The 14,096-nt window shown below is 35.6% G+C and overlaps 1 protein-coding gene across 2 annotated transcripts in view; it reads left to right on the top strand.

Moving 5' to 3' along the window:
- The window catches only part of LOC109091565 (rap1 GTPase-activating protein 1-like), a 68,186-nt gene that overhangs the window by 22,032 nt on the left and 32,058 nt on the right, over nt 1–14,096 (top strand). Inside the window, exons 1-2 of one of the 2 annotated variants that reach the window (XM_042726454.1) lie at nt 6,819–7,038; nt 10,109–10,144. In XM_042726454.1, the coding sequence (XP_042582388.1) occupies nt 6,995–7,038; nt 10,109–10,144 (80 nt within the window). In that variant the 5' untranslated portion in view covers nt 6,819–6,994. Of the gene's footprint in view, nt 1–6,818; nt 7,039–10,108; nt 10,145–14,096 lie in introns of those variants that run through there. The other variant, XM_042726457.1, reaches the window with a different exon arrangement.

Below are 14,096 nucleotides of genomic sequence, written 5' to 3'. Positions count from 1 at the left end.
TTGGTGACACGACATTGCAGACCAGGAGCCAGGAGCCGATGTGCCAACACAATCATGACAAGATGCTTGATACATGGTCCTTTAACTCTTTCTTTCCCTCTGTCTCCAAGAGGGGGTTTTCTTATCAACGCCATCAAAGAACAATTTTGTTAATCTTTTCTCCAAGAGGGGGTTTTCTTTTATTTGGCATTATATGGGATTTTTTTTAGTCTGAGGGTTTTTATCCAAAATATCTTAAATTGTGTTCCGAAGGCGAACAAAGCTTTTATGGGTTTGGAACGGTGTTTTTGTGTGTTTCTAATTAAATTTTTTTTTTTTGGGTTGATTGTTTGTTTATTTGTTATTAATTAGAGTGTTTTTGTGTATTAAGAACCTTTATTTTTAAGAAAGTAGAAATGTTAGATTGTCCTTCTTAAACATTAAAAGATTATATAGAGAGCAAATGGAGACTTTTGCATAAAAATATGCTTGTAATTTCATTTATTTCTACTTACTAATAAATTTAGAGAAAAAAAAATTCTTTTAAGGATCAACTTTGTCTCTAAAGTAAATAAAGGGTAAATAAAATAAGACAACTGTTAACATACAAATTGTTTTAGGAAAGAATAGATAAATTGTCTCATCTCTAAAGAAATATCTGCATATTTAAATTAAATATAACTAAAAAGTATTCAAAATAGCTCAAGATTTTTTATCTCTAGAACCATCCTGTCTGTCTATTTGAAATGCATTTATGCAGACAGGTTCAGTAAGGTTGCATAGAAAGTACTCAGTGATGGTGTTCCTCTTCAGTTGAAGTGGGTCATTTTCTGAGGCCAGACCGAGTCTCATTTACTGCAGATTTCACCCAGACACACAAATGCACACAGCATTTCACTCTTACACTTTGAGACACATTCTTTGTGACACATTCTTATCTCTTTTTCCCTCTTACTCGCTCGCATTCGCTCTGCTCGACTGTGATGTCTCAAGCAGCTTCGGTCTGCCGGCGGTGCTCGCTCATCTGGAGGTCAGACACGCAGTGAGGGGGAGAGATCGGTCAGACAGAACAACACATGCTGGCTGAGATCGGTCAACCTGAGCAGTAAGCCATGAAACGGTGCCGCAGGCTTTGAAGATCACACTGAAGAGCAGATCTAAGGCGGAGCACACAGAGAGCAGACGAGCTGTGGCGATATACGAATGTGCAAATTCCCAAGATGTGGAGGAACTTCACATGAATTACACAATCCGCACTGTCACTGACTCTAGCTGCTTTGAAAAACGAACTAGATTTTTTAGAGGACTAAACTCACCATTGCTTTCTTAAGGTGTTCTGAGTGTTTTAGAGTGCTATTGTTTCATTGTTTGGGTGTTATTAGTGATTTGACTTGCTACTATAGTGACTGTTAATGTCTAGTAGTGTTTCCAAACTGAGGTCTGAGAGCAGTGTAATTGTTGTCTGAAACTCATTTTTGGAAATTAAAATAAATTGCAATAAAATATGAGTATTAGATGAAGACTTGTATTAGATGAAATGTTCATTAATGAAAATTAGAAATGTTGCATTGGCAACTAAATACATTTACTAAAATTACTAAAACTCAAACTGAAATATAAAAATAAAATATATAAATAATATTAAAATAACTGTCAGTTTGTGGAATTATTTATTAAATAATTATTTATTTAAAAAAATACAATTTAGGTATAAAAAATATGAGAATTCATGCAGTGTTAAGAGTTTTTGCAGCAAAACTTTTTGATTTAATTTTGATTTAATTTTAAATGTTCATCTTCATTGTTATTTACAGTATGCAATCAAACCAAAATGTATTCAGACACCTTTTAACGTTTCTCACATTATCACAGTTTATTCGCTAGTTGTAGTTTAGAAAAAAGTAATAAAATATGACAAGAACTCCAAGTTAAACTGTCAGAACAAATTTATCTTGATAATGGCATTCTTCTGTTAGACTGTCTCACAAATGAATTAGCTGTTACACAATTAGATAACAGCAATTTAGGTCAACCAATTACCAAGCAATGCTTAATTTTGTTCAGACTGTGGTGTAAAAAGGTCATATTAGCAATTAAAGGAAAAACACTTAAGCAAAACATGGTCAGGACAAAGTGTCTGAATAATCTTTGGTCCCAAATTTTGATAATTTTTACTGGTAGTCCACTGTATGAAGAATTTATGGGTATGTCCCACACATGTGGTTGTCTGCTTGTGTGTCTACAACATGTGCCCTCCGATGCTCGCTGCTATCAAAGTGCTGAAAGAGACAATAGACAGCATTGTATCTCGCAGCAGACAGCGATACGTGTTGCCAGGTAACCACACAAAAGGTACGCTGTCATAAAACCTCTTTTATTAACTCTACCCAGGAGACGGTGCTGTATCGTAAAAGTGCGATCACCTTTTTTGGCAAAATTTTGGGGCCGAAAGAAGCTCCGTTGTCAGTAGTGTAGCATTACATGATCACCTCTCACAAAGAAGTGACTTTTAAACCAGGTAACTTTCTGCTGCTCGACATGATGAATTTGCGTGACCAACTTTAACACAAGCAACTATTTTTGCGCAGATTCCTGTCGACAAGACTTCGCCCCCAAAATTTCACCAAACAATGGTAAATGTGACTACACCTTAAAAGTATCATAACCATATGTGCTTTGTACTTTGGTGTGACCATCTTATATAAATTCTGACCTTCATGTCATTCCAAATCTGTTCTTTCTTCCATGGAATACAAAAAGAGATATTCCTTCACTGCCTTCACGTGTCTTTGGAAATTTCGTACTTTGCATTTCTGAAGTCATAATTAAGCGTTTGTCATATTCATTTGCTTTGTTAATGAATCATGGAGGATGTTTACTTGCTCTATTATTTACTTTCATCGCGTTAAATAGGCAGCGTGCTGACAATTTTGGAATTTCAGTCTCATACATGCTATTTTTGCTGTGTATTAAAAATAAAATATGCATCAAATGATTATTTATATATGTAAATGTGCAAGATGTTCACAACAAGACAAGGCAATTTTGCTGATGTTTATGGCCCGCTCAACTCGGGAACAGGGGTATCAAGAATTTTCTAGTTGTAAATGCAACTTTAAAGGCTCTTTATGGCCAAATGCACCAGGTTTGATTGTGCATGAGCATGCATGAGAATCAACTATAGACAAAATGACTAATATGGCTTAAGTATACTCAGAATATAATGCACTACATTTATGATCTTTTTTTTTATGGTGCTTTGTCCTTTTTAACAGAAGTTCTTTCATTGGGTGAACTTAGCTTGAGTAGGCTGGAGCATGCAACTTAAGAGTTTGATTGATCATTGTTTTTATTTGTGGTACTGTAGTGTTGAATTATGGGATGTGCACTGGGAGTGTAGTACCACATGGTGGCGGTGCTAATCCAAATCCTTTACTGCCACATTTCTGCTTTACGCTTTAAGCTTTTCAGGAACTTACTGGCCTGGCCTGAATTCAAAAACCTACTCCGTTAAATTGAACAGAAACCACTTCAGCACATAGATTTAGTTTAGACCTTATTGCAGGAAATACTGTCCAACTTACAGTAATTTAAATCAGATGATTCCTTTCATGTTAAAGTGGAAAGGGCATCTTTAATTTCCCTTAAATTGAATTTCTTTACTGTACTTGTCAGAGATTTATTCTGTTCTGTTTGGCTTCTTAAAGGACACTGCTGCATTACTTTTTCTTTTTAGCTGCTTTTGACTTTTTTGACCTTTAATAGTATGTGTGTGTGTGTGTGTGTGTGTGTGTGTGTGTGTGTGTGTGTGTGTGTGTGAGACGGGCTGATACAGACTAATTAATTTCCTGCTGCCCTTGCCATATCAGCTGTTCACAAATTAACCGGAGTAAATAGTCCTGTTTCTACCTTCATGTGTCCCCACAGAGGACAATCGAGAGAGAGAGAAAGAAAGAAAGAGGGAGTATGAGTAAGTCGAAATGGTGTGGATATATATGAAGTTTTTATTTATTAATTCTGGGGACAAGTATGTTCATCTAAAGGTCCTATCCAGGAAAAAAAGCATGAAAACTATATCTTCAGTGTGTATTTTTCTGTTAACCAGTCACAGACATTTAGCTTGTTTTCAACTTTCCACCCTCAAATATTATAAAATTATTATTATTAGCCTATTAATAATAAAAATAATGTATTAAAATATATTTTAAAAATTTTTTTGTATGTATACTGATAGTATCACATAAATCCTAAGTGAATGGTAATACCCAGCGATAAATGGGGATCTCTGAAGTGACGTCCCTTTAAAAATGAATGGTCACCTTCAGCTATAAAAGAAAAGCTCTAATGGTGTTTGTCTCAGACAGTCTGACCCCATGACACGACATTTTAAAGTGATTATAAAATATCCTGTGCCACAGACACTAGACGCCGTCCCCCTCTCAGATCAGGACACTAACAGCTACCCAACCTAAAATAATCTCTTTTATTGAATTGACTTTGGATGTCCCCTTGTGTCACTTTTGTTTGTTTTTGGCTTATTTTAAGGCTCTGACTTGGGGCTAGCTCATCTGGCACAGGGACTAATCCACAAGTATACCACACAACTCCAGTCCATCAATTAATGTCTTGTGAAGCGTAAAGCTGAATGTTTGTAAGTAACAAACCCATTGTAAAAGCCATCTTGTCTGAATCAGGAGAGAAATATGCACAGATCAAGCACCGAAAACAGTTCAAAACCATTCTAAACAATTATGTTGGTGGTTTTTGATGTGAGAGGACAACAGGGAAGGAACTTTATTATGTTTTTTTGTTTTTTTTTGCGCTGAAATGACTGTTTAAAGTTAAAATGCTTTAATGATGCATTTGTTAACTCTCACCCATTCACCGCTTGCTAAATAAAAAATAATGATTTTTAACAACTAACTGAGAGAAAGAAAAACAAGCGAGAGATGTTTATATACTCACACTGAGCTCTCCATCAGTTGATATGATAAAGCGAATAGTGCTGTTGCTATTCTTTTCATCCAGTAAACATACATTTATCTGAGCCTGAGGTTACCAAAGGTTATACAGGTCCTTCTCAAAAAATTAGCATATTGTGAAAAAGTTCATTATTTTCCATAATGTAATGATAAAAATTAAACTTTCATATATTTTAGATTCATTGCACACCAACTGAAATATTTCAGGTCTTTTATTGTTTTAATACTGATGATTTTGGCATACAGCTCATGAAAACCCAAGAAAAAAATCTCAAAAAATTAGCATATCATGAAAAGTTTCTCTAAACGAGCTATTAACCTAATCATCTGAATCAACTTATTAACTCTAAACACCTGCAAAAGATTCCTGAGGCTTTTAAAAACTCCCAGCCTGGTTCATTACTCAAAACCGCAATCATGGGTATGACTGCTGACCTGACTGCTGTCCAGAAGGCCATCATTGACACCCTCAAGCGAGAGGGTAAGACACAGAAAGAAATTTCTGAACGAATAGGCTGTTCCCAGAGTGCTGTATCAAGGCACCTCAGTGGGAAGTCTGTGGGAAGGAAAAAGTGTGGCAAAAAACGCTGCACAACGAGAAGAGGTGAGCGGACCCTGAGGAAGACTGTGGAGAAGGACCGATTCCAGACCTTGGGGGACCTGCGGAAGCAGTGGACTGAGTCTGGAGTAGAAACATCCAGAGCCACCGTGCACAGGCGTGTGCTTTTGAACCAGAAACAGCGGCAGAAGCGCCTGACCTGGGCTACAGAGAAGCAGCACTGGACTGTTGCTCAGTGGTCCAAAGTACTTTTTTCGGATGAAAGCAAATTTTGCATGTCATTCGGAAATCAAGGTGGCAGAGTCTGGAGGAAGACTGGGGAGAAGGAAATGCCAAAATGCCTGAAGTCCAGTGTCAAGTACCCACAGTCAGTGATGGTCTGGGGTGCCATGTCAGCTGCTGGTGTTGGTCCACTGTGTTTTATCAAGGGCAGGGTCAATGCAGCTAGCTATCAGGAGATTTTGGAGCACTTCATGCTTCCATCTGCTGAAAAGCTTTATGGAGATGAAGATTTCGTTTTTCAGCACGACCTGGCACCTGCTCACAGTGGCAAAACCACTGGTAAATGGTTTACTGACCATGGTATTACTGTGCTCAATTGGCCTGCCAACTCTCCTTACCTGAACCCCATAGAGAATCTGTGGGATATTGTGAAGAGAAAGTTGAGAGACGCAAGACCCAACACTCTGGATGAGCTTAAGGCCGCTATCGAAGCATCCTGGGCCTCCATAACACCTCATCAGTGCCACAGGCTGATTGCCTCCATGCCACGCAGCATTGAAGCAGTCATTTCTGCAAAAGGATTCCCGACCAAGTATTGAGTGCATAACGGAACATAATTATTTGAAGGTTGACTTTTTTTGTATTAAAAACACTTTTCTTTTATTGGTCGGATGAAATATGCTAATTTTTTGAGATAGGAATTTTGGGTTTTTCATGAGCTGTATGCCAAAATCATCAGTATTAAAACAATAAAAAGACCTGAAATATTTCAGTTGGTGTGCAATGAATCTAAAATATATGAAAGTTTAATTTTTATCATTACATTATGGAAAATAATGAACTTTTATCGCAATATGCTAATTTTTTGAGAAGGACCTGTATATGTTTGTCTTTAAGAGATCTGCCTGAGAAACTAGTACAGCTGGTTAGGTTGGGTTACATTTTAAACTAGTCTTTAAATTCTTTTCATTCGTTTTCATTTGGACATCCATGTTAGTTGCTGACCCGTGTGTGTGTGTGTCTCAAAGTAAAGAAATCATTTGAAAGACAAGCACCTGCTCATAGCTGTGGATCCTCCGTCTCAGGTAGTGAAAGGGAGGGAAGAAAGGAGGCATGGGAAGCAGAGAAGGAGGGACCCAATCTCACACACTGAGAGAGGCACAAAACAAGTACCCTCTGTCAGAGAGAAACAGAGACTGAGACAGAGGAGAAGAGACTGCTAGAGTAGAAGGTTAAGAGGGAAAACAGAAGAATGTCTCACAGGAAGAGGAGCTTCACTTTTGGAGCATATGGGGGGTAAGACACACTACTGGGGATTTGTGAGGACAGATGACGGTGGCTTTGAATTCTCATGTTATAAGCTGTTGTAGTTCATGTTCACTGATTACTCTGGTATTTGGATGCAAAATACCTTTTGTAGGATGCAGATGTTATTCATTTTTCTTATGCATAGGTAATTTACCAAAAACTTGATTCATCAAACATGACATCCTGTAAACAACATTCATACCACAACACTGCTGAATGCTTGATTCTGATTGGTTGATGTACATTTGAAGGTGTTGATTAATTTACTGCATGGTTATGAAATAGTTCTAGGTTTGTTGACCAAATTAGTTACATATTACTTCGCCATGTACTTTTCAACTAGTTAAAATGGTTTTGTGAGGTAAGTAGTTCTTTTCAAACTTTTCAGAACTACTTGTAGATGTTTCAGAGTGAAAACTTGATAAACACTTATATAGATTATATAGACCGACATGTATATGTGGTAAACATGTTATATATGGAATAATTGAACCTGGTCTTTTAAGATTTATAGAAAATTACTTATGTTTTAGCATATATATATATAGAATTGAAACTGGTCTGGTTAAACATATTTTTGAACTATATAATAGTTTAAATATATGTGTAATTTTAGTATAAAATCAGGAGTTTTGTACAAAGTGTATAGTTCAACTGGCAGACAGGCTAATTTAATATGGATTATTTTATTTTAAAGTTTCTTTTATTCACAAAAATAAATGATCACATGTCTGTTGTCTATGAATGTCTGTTATACTTGCACATTTTGTCATTTGACTCTGTTATGCCTGCTTGGTTAAAACGTTTCAGTTGAACTGCTGACGGTTTGATGATGGTAAGATAATGATAAAGAGTTCGCTCAGATGTGTTTCTCTGACAAAAATGGCCAATGGAAAGATGAGTCATGCGGTAATTTGTGACATTCATCTCATCCCTATTTCCTGAAACATAAAGTTTGAAGCTCTTTTGTGTTGAAATGACAGATTACTGATATAGATCAAGCGTAATGACATTGTGTATTGTGATACATCTGCTGCTCTTTGGCTTCTTACCCACATTGTCAGGTCTAACAGGTTTTTATTTTGGATTGCATAAACATTCTGAAACTGGTTCTGTTTGGTCCAGAGTGTTGTTTACTGACACATGCTCGTACAAACACACACTGATCCCTCATGTGCTGGTTTATAGGCCTTGTTTGTACATTCAGCGGCTGGGCTCCAATATTCACTGCTGAACTTATGTGGTATTTACAGTGCATTTGTGTAGACTGCGTGGTTTATTTATGTCAAATACAGTTTGAGTTTATTTTTTAATTATAAAAAATTGCATATGGCAAAAAATTGCGTAGTGCATATATTTCAAGCTTTTTGCACCTATGTATTATAAAATTTTACCAAATTACCTAGCATTTTGTAATTAGTTATTACATTTTCTGAAGAAAATGTCAGGGGTGTATTTCTGTATAAATCCTGTTTATTAATTATATTTTGCCCAAAAATGAAAATTTGCTGAAAATTGACCCTCAGGCCAACCAAGATGATTTTTTTTTTAAATCAGAACACATTTTGAGTAATTTTGCATTACATCACTTGCTTTAAATGATGGATTTGTTTTTTAGCAAACACACAGCTTTTCGGTTCACAGTGTATTATTTGATGGACTGGAGTTGTGTGAATTATTGTGATGTTTTATCAGCTGTTTGGACTCTCATTCTGACGGCACCCATTCACTCCAGAGGAATCAGTTGATGAGCAAGAATATAATGCTACATTTCTAATGAGGAAACAAACTTATCTACATCTTAGATCTATTTCAGTAATTAAAAAAAATTGAACTATTACAAAAGTGCATTCTTCTGACTTGCACTTTGGCAGTAAGTCATATAAAATATAAATTTAAGCAAGAAATACCCTTTGATTAAATAACATGCATGTAATGTAATTAAAATGACATTTTAATCAGTCGACAGCCCTGCTTCATTATTCAAAATAAATCTGAAAGACTGTAAGCTCCAGCAGCTGATAAATGATCAAAGTCACTGTTTGTCCTTTCTCTCAAGGTTATGGAAATATTTGTTACTCTATGCTGTACCTGAAGTGTTAACTCATTTTTTGTTGACACAACAGCCACACTTTTCCCTTGCACTCAGCAGAAGTTTGGAGGACACACTAGTGATTGACAGTGGAGGTCTGACATTTACAGCAAAGACAGTAGATGGAGATATCCAGATGCATCTGTTACTTTCGGTCTCAGTTTTGTAACACGTGGCTCAGGTCACTCATATTGTATGATGCATGCTTTTTTTTAACTAAACAGATGGGTTTGTTTGTAGAACCATCTTGTGGCAAGATACAAAATGACACCAATTACGTTAGCCAGGAAAATGGGGTTTCATTTTCATGCGAAACTGCCATTGTGTTTAGCGTTGTCTATTTTGATACTGAGTCTTATGAAAGGTCTTATTCAGAACACATCTGAGGACTGAGCTGTTTTTAAACCAAGCAGAGTCATAGCGTATTCAAAGCCGCAGCTGCTTTTCAGAAAAATATGTTAGAGAAGCTGCTTCTCTCATTAGCGTCTCAAAACCACAAATGCCCTCCGTACAATTCTACAGCTTTTGTCGAGCAGAACTGTTGAGATTTCCATCAAAATCAAAAGAAATGTTATACATAAATACAAAGTTAAAGTATGAGGGGTTAAAACTTTGTCATACCGCACACTGAGAGAGGTATGTTTCAAAGGATTTTAGCAATGGCAATTGCTTGTATTAATTGATGATGTGCTCCAGTGGTCCTTCGTTATCCTATTGGTCCTCACCCTTTGTTAACTTAATAGAGCTGCTGAGTCATTATCACATCAATTGCATGAAGTGTTCGTCAGCTGCGAATTGATTAGCTTTTAGCAGGCTCTGGATGGAGATTGATTGGCAGAATGTGTTAAAAGTGTGAAATCAATAACCGCTCACTTTGTATAAGGGTTTACGGTTGTGTAAGTATACATGTGCAAACATTCAAAAATGCATGTGTTTGTAAAAATACCATGTTTCTTTTCTCCACAGAGTGGACAAAACCTTCTCCAGGTCAAGAAATATTTGGTAAGTCCTTCTCTTTCTTGAAAGTACTTCGTATAAAAGTATAATTTAATGTTAGCAATTAATTTTTAATTATTCAATTTATGCATTAATTACACTAATCGTTCCTAAAAAAAAAAAAAAAAAAAAAAACATTTAAAAAAACTAAAAATATTATCTTGGTACAGACACAAAGGGGAAATGATAACTGTCTTTCCAAATTAAAGGTCAGAATTTAAGTAAGATTTTCCAATTTTTCCAAGTAGGAAGTAGGGAATGTGTGCTTTCCATGTTAAATGTAATGCAGCAATTTTATTAATGATCAAATAAAAGTCTTAATCAGCTATTTTTTGTTGTTGTTTTTTTTCTCTCTCTAAACATCCTTGAAAACGATTTTTTAAAATTTAATTGGCATGAATGTAAATGTATCTTGTTTTAAGGATATTTGGATGTTTTTGGAAAAGAAAGAACTCTATAGTTAAAATTTTTGAAAATATAATAATATATAAAATATATATTTAATTAAACTATTTAAAATATTTGTATTAATATTTTTTCCCAGTGTAGTGCATCACATTTTTAATTTAAACCCATGGCTTTTGTGTCACATAGTTTTTCCCCCATTGTACACATGTTTGGACACAAGGCACAAAGTCTGTCATCACATTCCATAACTGTAAAGGTCACCGCAACTACTGTATGATTTGTGTGAGCAGTTGTAAAGGGCAGGTTGGATCCAGTTACCTCACAAATACAAGCAAACTCTCTGATATATTTCACATCAGCCACCCCCGCCCTGTACTGCTGGTGGAAAGTTTTACACCTGCTTGACTGACAGCGTTAATACCACGGAGGGAGCTGGTTATGTGTAAAGCTGGTTTATAATGGCTGTGAAGAGGATGTGTCTGGAGAGAAGAGGGAACGTGAAGGGAGAGGGCGAATGCTGGAATGTAATTATGGCGGGACCTGGGTTTCACTACTCAGATGTGAGCTGTGTTGTGTGTTATTGTGAGGAGAGAGACAAGAGGAGAAGCAGAAATGATGAATAGTAGTGATCTTTATGCTATTCTTTTCCCTCTTGCTTTCTTAGTTGTTTTCTGTTTTCCTCCATAACCTCCCCCACCTGTCTTTTTCCCTTTTCACTTTCACATATTCGAAGAGTAAGTGTTTCAACAGCTTGCTTTAGTTGAATAAAACATGAAGCAAACACATTAAGTACTATACCCTTGTCCTGAGGTATGTTGTCAGATAAACATCCGCATTTTGTTGTACATGTATTGGAAGAAACAAAAGACATTCTTTGAATATGAAAACACTGAATATGTATCTATTTGCACTGTAAGTTGCTGTTTTCATAGTATTGACAATCCCCTGTTATTTGGTGTGTAACTCGTCCTGCTACATAAATTATACCTCACATTAAAGGGATAGTTAATGCAAAAATGAAAATTCTGTTATTGTTTACTGACCCTTCAAATTTCTAAACCTGTATGAATTTATTTCAGGTGTTGACAAGAAAAAGACGATATTTTGAAGAATGTTGGTAACCAAACAGTTGTCTTCCATAGTATGAAAAACAAAAACTATGGAAGTCGATGGCTGCCATCAATTATTTGGTTACCAACATTCCTCCTTTTTTTTGTTCAGCTAAAGAAAGAAACTCATACAGGTTTGGAACAATTGAAGGGTGAGTAAAGTGACAAAATTTTCCTTTTTATGTAAACTATCATTTAAATGACTGTAAAATGATTTTTTTTTTCAATGGATCATGCAGTAGTTTATTTCTTTCTTTTTTTTTTTGTATTTTATATTGTAGGCTTTATTTTAATTTCTAATTTAAAATGCTGTATTTACTAAACATTTACTGTATTTGAGAACTAAAAAGATTTATATAGTATTTTTGATATTTATATAAAATATTAAAATAATAATAATAATATTTATTAAAAAAATATTTATCTCTTGATGAATCTGTTGATTGATTATGTAACTAGTTCTGTTAATTGGTTAAGCAGGCTCAGTTATTGGTCAGTTCGAAAATCTAACATGATCAAATGTCACCCGATTTATTTGCCTTTTCTTTGGGAAAAAGAAAATGTAACGCACTATTTACAAAAAAAAAAAAAAAAAAAACGTTTTAGAAACATTATTTTCAAAAGCAATACTTACAGTAATGAATTGGCTGTAAAAGCAGGTTAAAGCGCATTTGTAACTTTAATCATTTGCCTTTTCAAGTGCTTTTTTTGTCGTGCTTGTTTGGAATTTCACTGCACCAAGTCACTTTGCGTCCGAGCACTTCCTCTCATATACGCCCACTGCTGCTGTCAGAGCCTGTGCTGTTTGGAGACACAATGCTTTTATGATTAGACCTATTCAGATCAGTATTACGCATCAGCCTGGTATTCTCTTCTGAATGGCATGAATGTCTCTGCTGTTACAGTTGCTGAGAAGTGGCCCGTGTGGGCTTTCTAAGCTGATCTTCATCTTGCAGGCCTGAGAAAATTAAGAGAGCTCTCAGATTTATGAGAAACAGCCTGTAAAAGGGCGTATGGAGGTGATAGTAAAAGCTGTGCACTGGATGGGACATCCATGGGATCTTTCTCATGGGACGAGCATGTGCTTGGGATAAAAGCTGCCAGGGACAACAGGGACACTTTTAAGTGATGCTGTTGATGCACTTAGGAAGGACCCTGGACCACAAAACCAGTCTAGGTCCATTTTGTTAATGTCTTTTTTTTTTTTTTTTTTTTTTTAGATTATACATCATCTGGAAGCTGTATAAATAAGCTTTCCACTGATGTTTGGTTTGTTATGACAGGACGAAAACCAGTTTGTCTAAATGAAGGTCCATAGCAAGGTACCAGTATTGGTGAAAATTTTTTTTTTTTATTATTGTTTATTGCTACAAAAATACCTTTTTGTTTTTTGAGATTTATACATTAGCATATCTGGAAGCTGAATAACTAAAGCTTTCCACTGAAATGTTTGGTTTGTTAGGACAGGCAATCCCTTAAAACCCAAAATTTAAAAAAAGCATATTTCTTAATAGTGTTTTTAATACAAAAAAAGTCAACCTTCAAATAATTTGTTCAGAATGCAAATACTTGGTCACCTTTAAAGTTGGTCTAAATGCTTTCTATTAGCGTCCATAGCAAGCGTCTCTCACTTCTCTTCCACCATATCCCACAGATTACTATTCAAAATTACAGTAATTACCTGGTACCATTGACATATTTATGGTGCCAGGTCCGGCTGAAAAACGAAATCTTCATTACATAAAAGCTTTTCAGCAGATGGGAATATCCTAATGAGCTAGCTGTCATTGACCCTGCCCTAGCAAATGGCACCCACACAGACCAAATCTGGACTTAATTTTGATCCCAGTCCATACAGATGACACATTGATTTTTAGCTATTGCTTTCACGAAAAAAAAATACCTGTGCGACTTATGACAGGGTTTTTGTGGTCAAAAGCACACGCCCAGGCTCACTCCACAATCTTCCTCAGGGTCCGGTCACCTCTTCTCGTTTCGTTTTTTTGAACAATTCCCACAGATATATTCATTTCTTTTTTTCTCGCTTTATTTTTTTGTGGTTTAAATTGATGTTTTAATGAAACCAGTAGTTTTTAAACAGGAATCTTTTGCAGGTAGTATTTAAACTAATATTTAAGTATTTTAAGGATTAATTTTTTGTTTTTTGTTGTTTAATTTTGTGTTTTAATTTTATTTTTTATAATATTTTTTTATTTTTTTGATTATTATTTTTTTTGTTGTTTTTTTATTTTTTGTGGTTTATTTTTTTGTGGTTTAAGCAGTTCTTTGTTTTTTGTTTGTTTTTGGACTGTAGTTCACCCAGATTCTGTGAGGACACTGGTCTAGTGAGGACAGCAGTGGTCTTTGGGGGACGTTAGTAAGCTATGCCTCACAGCGGCATCATCTAAGTTGACAGGATAAGTAAAGCCCCAGAGATCTGT

Source organism: Cyprinus carpio, chromosome B6 (genome assembly GCF_018340385.1).
Source record: "Cyprinus carpio isolate SPL01 chromosome B6, ASM1834038v1, whole genome shotgun sequence".
Taxonomy (NCBI): domain Eukaryota; kingdom Metazoa; phylum Chordata; class Actinopteri; order Cypriniformes; family Cyprinidae; genus Cyprinus; species Cyprinus carpio.
The sequence above is the reverse complement of the archived record's forward strand: the minus strand, read 5'-3'. Positions and strand labels throughout refer to the sequence as shown.